Source organism: Carassius carassius, chromosome 28 (genome assembly GCF_963082965.1).
Source record: "Carassius carassius chromosome 28, fCarCar2.1, whole genome shotgun sequence".
In the NCBI taxonomy this organism is placed as follows: Eukaryota; Metazoa; Chordata; class Actinopteri; order Cypriniformes; family Cyprinidae; genus Carassius; species Carassius carassius.
Genome location: NC_081782.1, coordinates 4,349,876 through 4,360,713, shown reverse-complemented (window position 1 = coordinate 4,360,713; position 10,838 = coordinate 4,349,876). Strand labels below are relative to the sequence as shown.

Below are 10,838 nucleotides of genomic sequence, written 5' to 3'. Positions count from 1 at the left end.
TTTGTATTGAAACGGTTTCTGTACACGGCGACCTCTGATAGCGTCGGGGGCTTTTATTTTGAAATCCTCCTCGCTGCAGGTTTGCGGAAGTCCTGCTGTTCGTGCAGTGGTGCTTGTAGCCTGAACACACACACACAAACACCTATTCACACACACAAACACCTATTCACACACACACACGGTTGTCCGCACAAAACAGGCTAAGAAACAACAAACCCAAACATCATATTCCAGGACTTCACGTACAGCACTGTTCTCTAGAGAAAGCCGAAGGAGACTGAGAAAAGGTGTGGTGTTGATGTACTTCTCTTTTGTTGGGTCTTTTTGTGTTATAAAGTGCATGCAGAGGCCTATCACAGCTATCATATGCAAAAACCACAAATGGATTTTCGCACAAAGTCTGATTCGGCAGAAATACTTATGGAGGAAAGGGACTTCTCATCTTTTGTGGTTTGCACAGCCATTTAAAGATAACCAAAGAAGTGGCTATACATATCTGTATCCATCACACTGGGCCTGTGCTTGCGCAAAAGGACTGAGCTGGGTTTCAAACCAAGTGAGCAATTTGGGATTTTGAACCAGTGATGATTCTAGATAGACAGCTGACTAGGTTTGAAGTAAAGCCACTCTGTCATTCAGATTGATGTTCATGGGTTTATATCACATTAAGACATGGACTGCAGATAAGCTTCACAACTTCTGCTGATTTGCATAGATATTGTTGCTGTATTCATAATGTGTTGTTATTAACTGTTTAGATGTGTTCAGAGCTGTAAAGTCGATTATCTGCATTGGCATCTACACGTAGTCCACTAGTCTCTCATGAAGTAAATAAAAAGTTTTACAATAAGTAAGGATGCAAGTGTGTATGCTACTGCTTTTTATTAGCCATCTCCTGAAGCTTTTACTAGATACTAAACTGTCACTGAACTAGCCTTATGGTAATTGTAAAATTACTGGTATCAGCCAATAATGTTGTTAAATATGTTTTACTGTTTTGTTGTAAATGATATTAATGGTGATGTTATTCATATGAATTTTATGAATTCTATTTAAAATATTTAACGGTTAATATTATTATAGTAAAGTATAAATTCACATCATCATAGTATAAGGGGGTAAGTTGTCACAATGTTAACCTGCTAAAAAACAACCTAAATGTTATATATTAAAATAAATATAGAAATAAACATACAATGCCGTATCCAACTTCCTTAATAATAAATGGAAGTTCTGTACTTCACTCTTTTGTTGTTTTCAATTAAATATGTAAAATCACTTGATTTTGCGCTTATCTGTTTATTTTGTTATCCAGGTCTACATTTGGTTAATTAAACTTTCAGTTTCTTTATAATAATTTCCAAGGTTTTGCTAAATTGTAAAACTACAATATGTGGTCGTCATCAAAGTTTATTAATTGATTAATAATATATAATAGACTATCAGAAACTGTAGTCAATAAATTGTATAGAATTACAACATATGAAACACACTGAAACCAACATGAAAAAAAAATTACTCGCAGTTAAAAAAAAAAAAAAAATAGATTCTATGATTTAGCCCTTGTGGCATGTGACAACAAACCCCAGTCTCCTGCAAATAATTTAATACAGTATTGTTCAACTTGACAGTAAATCTTATTGTTTGATTTCTGACAGCTTGCACATATTAACATCAGGTGCAACAACTATAATTGGTGTAAACATAACGTGGCTGATCAGACAACCTGTTATCGGTCACATGCAACCACTGCAACTTCAGTGAAGTGAACATTTAGAGATACATCCATCTGCATGTAACTCAGCATGCCAGTCGTCTGTCTCAGTGAGCTGTGGCATCGGTCTGGGTTCAGGTTTGTGTTGGGGCAGACATGGCGAGTGTGTGGTCACCAGGTCAAGGATTTGGCCTACTTGCACAAGCTGCGTGGAGATTAACCAGCTGAACGTATGGTCCTGTGATGCACGGATCCCACAAGCTGCGGTATTCACAGCATATGTGGCAGCATAATAGTAATTATTAATAATAATAGAGTAATTGTGTGGTTTTGGGCAAGGGTTATGAAAAAAAACCTGCAGCATTTATGGATAGCTTGTATTCAGGTTAGTATTTATTGGGTTTCTGTTTCATTTCTTATAAAGCATGCTTGAGTTTTACTGCTTTGATCTTTATAAAGGAAGCCAGCATGCAGCCGTATTCATTGAAGATAGTTTTGCTGCACATTTCCTGTTTGCTTTGTCGACTTTGTGGCATGCGTTGTTCGAGACACCTGTGTATTTTATTTTTGTTTTGAACAGCAAGTGTGAAACTGCACTCTACTACAGTCATTCAGCTAGTGGCACATGGCTACTACAGAGTGTGCAATACATGTGTGTGTTGTATATGTAGGGTGTGGTTGATGCTGACATGGATTGATCAGTGTGTGCAGGGTCTGGTTTGTTCAGTCTGATGATTCTGGATTCCAGTCTTTATCTGCTGATCTACTTATGTCAGATGAAATGTCTTCACTTGAATTTTAGAGTTATGTTGATGGCAAAGTGAGCACTGAACTTATTCCGGTTTGCTACATGTTTAGTTTTATCTACATTTCATTTGTCTTCCTGCGGTCAAACAGTAGCACATGACACTAGCAACCACAAGGTCATGGGTTCAATTCCCAGAGAGAAGCAAGTGCTAATAAAATATTTGTTTGTTCATTAGTTCAATAATCTGCTCATTATTTTATTGGTTTGTACATTATTTTTTTTTTCTTGTGTTTTTGTTTAATCTTTCATTAGTTGTTTCTCTTTGACTTTTACAGGTGGGCTCTCTGCTACCTGTTTGCCCTGGTAACATCTTGCCATGCCCTTCCCTTTTGGTAAGTCTCACAAGTGTCCAGCGGACATTGTGAAGAATCTAAAAGACAACATGGCCATTCTGGAGAAACCGGACCTTTCAGACAAGAAGGCTGAGAAGGTATTGAAGATGTATGTAGTGTGTGTAAAGATATATGCGATGTTTGAGCCTGTACTATGACTATTTCCCATTAAAAGCCGGTAATGAGAGGGGTGTGTGTCCACAGGCCTCTGAAGAGGTGTCCAAATCTCTGCTGGCCATGAAGGAGATTCTCTACGGCACGAATGAGAAGGAGCCGCAGACAGAAGCCGTGGCTCAGCTCGCTCAGGAGCTCTACAACAGCGGCCTGCTCAGCACCCTCGTCGCAGATCTGCAGCTCATTGACTTTGAGGTGCTTTTATAGACTTTGGAGTTTAATAGACTAGGCCAGAAAATGACACCAAACTTCACAAAATTGCAGAAAGTTACTCAAAATCTGTTGAGCAGTTCTCAAATGCTGTTGTTGTTTTTGAATTACATCAAGACATTTACTTTTATTCATTTAGCAGACACATTTATGCAATGTATGAGTCAAAACGACCTATGCCTGACAAATGAATCATATTGTGATGTGGAGGTGATCAGCCTTTCTGGCTTTGAGGCTGTAATGACAAAGCAGCTTATTTATTAACATTTTATTTGTTAACAGAAACTAACAATGGCCATTTAAATTCAAAATGACTTATTTTCAATATAAAAAGTGACTGTGGACTGGATATTGTTTTACCTTTTATCACAGTCTTGGGCATGTCAAAGATTAGTAACAAGATTGGCTTTGCATTGTTAGTTTTTGTGCAGCATTAGATTTTAATTTTTTCTCCCTCATTTGTTGTTGGTGGCTGTTTTTGCCCCATTGACCTCCATTATAACGACATTTTTTGATTGCAAAGCCATGACACCATATAATCATGCATTCTTGATTGTTTGTGGTTTTTCCTTTTGGGAAGAGGTACATTTTTTTTATTTTTACAGTTGATCACTAGGTGGGACCATTAACCCTTTAGATAGGCCTGTGCAAAAAAGGGCTTAGTTTCTGGCTTTTATATGGAGTTATATGGAGTATAACAGCAAATTATAGTGTTTGTGTGTGTGTGAGATTCTTGATTGTTGGTGGTTTTCCCTGTTGGGAAGAGGTAACATTTGTTATTTTTTACAGTTGATCACTAGGTGGGACCATTAACCCTTTAGATAGGCCTGTGCAAAAAAAGGCCTAGTTTCTGACTTGTATATGACATAATTTATGAACTTGGCAATTAAAGGGTTAAAATCTTGGATTTTTTTAAAAAACATTTGGTAGTTTTGATCAGGACTGGAGTTGATGCAAAAAAAAAAAAGAAAAAATATGAATCTGATACATTTTTACAGCAGTTTAATCCTTTAAAGGATGATGTTTTCATCCCGAACATAACGGAAGGGTAGTGAATTTGAACAATGCACAAGGTTTAAAATAGCTACTTCTACCTGATAAATTATTTTAGAGCTTAATGTAACTAGGAGAGAAAAAAAATCTTGCTTTTTTATTTTTATTTTATGTTTATTAATTTTGCATGGCTTTTCCAGGTCTAAATATTAATATTAATACATTTAAAATTCCCTTGATATAGGTTTTCCAAGACTATATTGTATGAACATTGATTTTGATCTTAAATTAAAAAGCAGTTGTTAAGGAAACAAATTAGAGTAGGAAATAAAATAACCACTTATATCTGAATTTTTAAACTGTTTTAAAGAACATTTAGTCTTATTTGAAATCATTTTAAGCCAGCTGTGCTGAGGCCCGTGCTCAACTGCCTGGCTGAGAATCACTAGTCTAGCCCCTTAACATATCTATTTCAACTATAACTTTGTTTAATAGGTAAGAAACAACCATTCAATTGAAATCATGAAGTGAAAAACCTTCAGAGATTCTCATCTAATCAGAAGTGGCTTCTTATTTTGCAGCTGAGAGACGTTAGTTTGATACCATTCTCTCAGATTCACTTTTCTGAACTGCATGATTTGTATTTTGATCAGTTGAGTTTTCAGTAACTGTTCTGCATATTTTTTGTGTTTAGGGTAAGAAAGATGTGGCGCAGATCTTTAATAATATTCTGAGACGTCAGATCGGCACACGGACCCCTACAGTCGAATACCTGTGCACTCAACAAAATATACTCTTCATGCTGCTTAAAGGGTGAGACGTGTACACAAAAATATTCTGAAGACATTTATTGGTTTTACTTCATATATATAACCTGAATCTTTGCAGTTGTCTGACTAGCTCAATTAGCTTTTTCTGATTTAGAGGCTGGTGTTTAGATCACATCTCAACCAGAGAACTAGTTTGGTGACTAATATGAAGCTTTTGTAATACCAGATTATTTTAAGATAACCTTATGAGTAAACTTGATCTGTGTGTGTACATCAGCGATATCATCTTAAATGTGAATATTTTGGAAGTTCCCTGTCAAAGTATAAATTTGGTTATCATGCCAATGACGTTTTAGACTTTCTGTGGAACACAAGATCAGATGTTTAGACAAGTTGATGCTTTTCTATACAATGGACATGAATGGTGACCCAGCTTCAAACTCTATAAAGTACCCTAAAAAAGGCCATATGACTTCAGAGGGCTTAAAACTAGTATAGATTACTCTTGTGGTGCCTTTTTGTCATTTTTAGAGCTTGACAACTTTTTGTTTTGTTTTATTGTATGGAAAAGAATTGAGCAAAATGAACATTAGCATCTCCTTTTCGGTCTGCGAACGAAACTCAAACATGTTTGGATCTACATGAGCATGCGTATATGTTGGCAATATGTTTCTGATGTTGAGTTCCTGTCCTCTGTGTAGTTACGAGTCTCCAGACATCGCTCTGAACTGTGGGATCATGCTGAGGGAATGCATACGGCACGAGCCGCTGGCCAAGATCACCCTCTGCTCAGAGCAGTTCTACGATTTCTTCAGATACGTGGAGATGTCCACCTTCGACATCGCCTCGGATGCATTTGCCACTTTTAAAGTTAGTGTTTTTGTAAATATACACGCTTTGAGTGTTTGTGTTGTCTGGGGGGGCATCTTTGATTATTTCATCTTCAGCTGAAGTGTATAATTATGATGTCTGATGGAGTCCATTTGTTTGGTTTTCTTCCAGGATCTTCTGACGAGACACAAACTGCTCAGCGCTGAGTTTCTGGAGCAGCACTATGACAGAGTGAGTCACGGCTCTTCTGTCATTGGTTTGCTTTCCGTCATTGTCTGTTGTTTTTGGATCTGATTGTATCTGTCAGTCATTCTGCAGCGGGTTCTTCTCAGAACTGTTTGCATTAAATTTGAGCGTCAATACTATTGGAAGTGATTTGAATTTTAAGTGGGCCCAAAGAGTATGTGAGCACTTATGTCTGACTTCAAAAATGTCTTAATGCATTAGGTAACAAAATACCAAAAAATGGTAGTAGATCTTTTCTTAGAACTAACATCATGGCTAAATATATGCACAATGACTTTTAATTAACTGCTGTAAAATTAATTTCATTGGATGCATGAAGTCAGTTCCCCTCATGTTCTTCAGAATAACTGTGGGTGGCTTTCAGTAACATTTGGCAACCAGGTGTCCAAATAGTTTTGTAATAATTGTGGACTGTGTGTGTGTGTGTATATATACACGCACACTGTCCAAAATTATTACAAAACTATTTGGACACCTGGTTGCCATTTATTTATTTATTTATGTATTATATATATATATATATATATATATATATATATATATATATATATATATATATATATATATAATATAATATAATATAATATAATATTATAATATACACATACAGTCGTGGCCAAAGGTTTTGAGAATTACATAAATATTGGAAATTGGAAAAGTTGCTGCTTAGGTTTTTATAATAGCAATTTGCATATACTCCAGAATGTTATGAAGAGTGATCAGATGAATTGCATAGTCCTTTTTTTGCCATGAAAATTAACTTAATCCCAAAAAAACCTTTCCACTGCATTTCATTGCTGTCATTAAAGGACCTGCTGAGATCATTTCAGTAATCGTCTTGTTAACTCAGGTGAGAATGTTGACGAGCACAAGGCTGGAGATAATTATGTCAGGCTGATTGGTTTAGAATGGTTAGAATTGTTAACCATGGTGACCTGCATCATTGTGTTGCATAAAAATGGCTTCACAGGCAAGGATATTGTGGCTACTAAGATTGCACCTAAATCATCAATTTATAGGATCATCAAAGAACTTCAAGGAAAGAGGTTCAATTCTTGTAAAGAATGCTTCAGGGCGTCCAAGAAAGTCCAGCAAGCACCAGGATCGTCTCCTAAAGAGGATTCAGCTGCGGGATCGGAGTGCCACCAGTGCAGAGCTTGCTCAGGAATGGCAGCAGGCAGGTTTGAGCGCATCTGCACGCACAGTGAGGACAAGACTTTTGGAAGATGGCCTGGTGTCAAGAAGGGCAGCAAAGAAGCCACTTCTCTTCAAAAAAACATCAGGGACAGATTGATCTTCTGCAGAAAGTATAGTGAATGGACTGCTGAGGACTGGGGCAATGAAGCCCCTTTCCGATTGTTTGGGGCATCTGGAAAAAGGCTTGTCCGGAGAAGAAAAGGTGAGCGCTACCATCAGTCCTGTGTCATGCCAACAGTAAAGCATCCTGACACCATTCATGTGTGGGGTTGCTTCTCATCCAAGGGAGTGGGCTCACTCACAATTCTGCTCAAAAACACAGCCATGAATAAAGAATGGTACCAAAACACCCTCCAACAGCAACTTCTTCCAACAATCCAACAACAGTTTGGTGAAGAACAATGCATTTTCCAGCACGATGGAGCACCGTGCTATAAGGCAAAAGTGATAACTAAGTGGCTCGGGGACCAGAATGTTGAAATTTTGGGTCCATGGCCTGGAAACTCCCCAGATCTTAATCCCATTGAGAACTTGTGGTCAATCCTCAAGAGGCGGATGGACAAACAAAAACCCACTAATTCTGACAAACTCCAAGAAGTGATTATGAAAGAATGGGTTGCTATCAGTCAGGATTTGGCCCAGAAGTTGATTGAGAGCATGCCCAGTCGAATTGCAGAGGTCCTGAAAAAGAAGGGCCAACACTGCAAATACTGACTCTTGGCATAAATGTCATGTAATTGTCGATAAAAGCCTTTGAAACGTATGAAGTGCTTGTAATTATATTTCAGTACATCACAGAAGCAACTGAAACAAAGATCTAAAAGCAGTTTAGCAGCAAACTTTTTGAAAACTAATATTTATGTAATTCTCAAAACTTTTGGCCATGACTATACACACACACACACACACACACACACACACTACCGGTCAAAAGTTTGGGATCAGAACGATTTTTAATGCTTTTTAAAGAAGTTTCTTATGCTTATCAATGCTGCATTATTGTAATCAATGCTATTATTGTAAATATTATTACGATGTGTTAATATACATTGAAATCGAACTTGTTCCTGTCATACAAAGGTAAATTTTGTAGCATCATTACTCCAGTCTTTAGTGTCACACAATCCTCCAGAGATCATTCTAATATGCTGATTTATTATCAGTGCTGGAAACTGTTGTGCTGCTTAATATTTTTTTGGAACCTGTGATACTTTTTTCTGGATTTTTTAATGAATAAAAAGTTCAGTTTATAAAAAATAAAAAGAATAAAAAAGGATAGCATTTATTTAAAATATAAATATTTTCTAACAATATACACAACCATTCAAAACTTTAGGGTAAATGATTTATTTTTTATAAGAAATTAAAACTTTTATTCCACAGAGATGTGTTAAAAAAGAAGTTATAGCAAATATTTATATTGTTAGAACTTTTTAACTTTTATTCATCAAAGAATCCTAAAAACAGTATTGCCATTTCCAAAAAAACGTTGTCAACATTGATAATTCTAATAATAAATCAGCATATTAGAATGATTTCTTAAAGGTCATGTAACACTTTATACTGGAACAATGGCTGATGGAAATTCAACTTTGCATCACAGAAATAAATTATATTTTAAACGATATTAAAATAGAAACCATTATTTTGTATTATAATAACATTTTGCAAGATTACTGTTTTTTTCTGTATTTTTGATCAAATAAATGCAGCCTTGATGAGCATAAGAGACTTTAAAAAACATTACAAGTCTTAATGATCCCAAACGATTGAACAGTAGTGTATATTATTCTTGACATATAAAATCAGACCAACTACTTCTTGTGAAGTGGATAAGTATTCAAATATTTTTGAGGATACTGTATGAGAAGCTAAACAACTTTTTATTTACTCTGTATCTCTTTCCTGTCTTTTTTCCCACTTTTGATCTTCAGTTCTTTAGTGAATATGAGAAACTTCTTCACTCAGAGAACTATGTGACTAAGAGGCAGTCGCTAAAGGTAAGAAATGGGTAAATCTGTGTGTTCTTTTTTAAATTACTATCCGAAGGTTTGGTATCACTGAATTTTTTTTTGTCACCAAGGTTGCAATCATTTGATCAAAAATGCAATCAAAATAGTAATATTGTGGAATATTACAATTTAAATTAGCTGGTTTCTCTTTGAATATATGTATTTTAAAATGTAATTTATTATTTTAATGCAAAGCTGAATTTTCAACACCATTAGTGTCACATGATTCTTCAGAAATCATTTTGATATGATTATTTACAGCTTTAAGAATTTTTTTTTATCACTGTTGAAAATGGTTGTGGTGATTAGTATTTTTGTGGAAACAGGCCATAGAAATCTTTTTTAATATTCGAAATATTTTTACTGTCACTCTTATTAAATGTAATGCATGCAATATGAATAAAAATTGGAATAAAGAAAAAATTGTATTCACCCCTTACTTTAAATGCTAATATATAATTGTTTATGTGTATAGTCGCTATGGTATGGAACAGCTCTATAATGCGTTTTAAACTGAATTCTGTGCCTGTTTACTATTGCAACTAGATCTTTATTTTTATGATGCGTTATGTCGTTTCTCTTTGTCTCAGCTTTTGGGAGAGCTGCTTTTGGACCGGCACAACTTCACTATAATGACAAAGTACATAAGCAAACCAGAGAACCTCAAACTCATGATGAACCTACTGAGAGACAAGAGCCGCAACATCCAGTTTGAGGCCTTTCATGTATTCAAGGTATGGATTGTCAGCTGAATCCAAGTTCAACACCAATATGCCATCCCAAAACTTGTCTCAACGTTCAACGGAAGTTCTTTCTCTATGCATTTAGGTGTTTGTGGCCAATCCGAACAAGACCCAGCCAATCCTCGACATCCTGCTGAAGAACCAGACCAAACTCATCGAGTTCCTCGGCAAATTCCAGAACGATCGCACCGAGGACGAGCAGTTCGGAGACGAGAAGACCTATCTGATCAAACAGATCCGAGACCTCAAGAGGCCAACCCCGCAGGACGCTTGAGAAGGCCCACGATTGTATACCAATGCATGGAGGACGTCTAGACAGTCTTTAAGGCAGCGTCTAGACGGTGTTTGGCTCTCTGGGACGTTGAGTGGCCGCAGCGCTGGGCATGTTTTTGTCTTTTGCAGGAAGTGTCAAATGCCGTTTGAGCTCGGTGGGTGAGAAATATGAAGACAAGGATGAAAAGTAGTCTTGCTTCGCTGGACATTCAACCTCTCCCCCTACAATGTTTTGTTCTCATGTTTAAAAAAAACAAGCAAAATGAACCGAAAACATGGATGTTGATGCTGCTGCTTTATTGCACATAAAGAAGGAGGGTTTTGTACCTCATACACAAACATACACTCAAATGTCTGTTGATGCTTATTGGATGTTAATGAATCCCAGGAAATTTGACATGCAAAAAGCACTTAAACACACTCCTTTCAGCTCTGTGAAAGTGAAAAGTGAAAAACCGCAAATGTGACGCATAAATCATGCTTTGCACATTTCGCTTATCCTGGTTTAGTGAACGTGTACATAGGCTTTTTTCAT

General features: G+C 36.4%; 1 protein-coding gene across 2 annotated transcripts; it reads left to right on the top strand.

Moving 5' to 3' along the window:
• Positions 1–93: 93 nt before the first annotated feature.
• On the top strand, positions 94–10,654 carry LOC132107752 (calcium-binding protein 39). 2 transcript variants are annotated; one of them, XM_059513922.1, is made up of 9 exons: positions 94–287; positions 2,798–2,952; positions 3,059–3,223; positions 4,926–5,044; positions 5,703–5,871; positions 6,004–6,063; positions 9,210–9,275; positions 9,878–10,021; positions 10,116–10,654. In XM_059513922.1, the coding sequence occupies exons 2-9, from the start codon at positions 2,839–2,841 to the stop codon at positions 10,302–10,304; spliced, it is 1,026 nt and encodes a 341-aa protein (XP_059369905.1). In that variant the 5' UTR covers positions 94–287; positions 2,798–2,838; the 3' UTR covers positions 10,305–10,654. The 2 variants fall into 2 exon arrangements, with proteins under 2 accessions (XP_059369905.1, XP_059369906.1); XM_059513923.1 differs by lacking the exon at positions 94–287 and having other exon boundaries at positions 2,831–2,963.
• The last annotated feature ends 184 nt before the right edge of the window (positions 10,655–10,838 follow it).

Excerpts from the sequence above, each read along its gene's own strand:
- LOC132107752 (XM_059513922.1), top strand. The coding sequence starts at position 2,839 with ATGCCCTTCCCTTTTGGTAAGTCTCACAAGTGTCCAGCGGACATTGTG. Across the intron at positions 6,064-9,209 it reads TGGAGCAGCACTATGACAGA|TTCTTTAGTGAATATGAGAA; the intron begins GTGAGTCACGGC and ends TTTGATCTTCAG. Across the intron at positions 9,276-9,877 it reads CTAAGAGGCAGTCGCTAAAG|CTTTTGGGAGAGCTGCTTTT; the intron begins GTAAGAAATGGG and ends TCTTTGTCTCAG.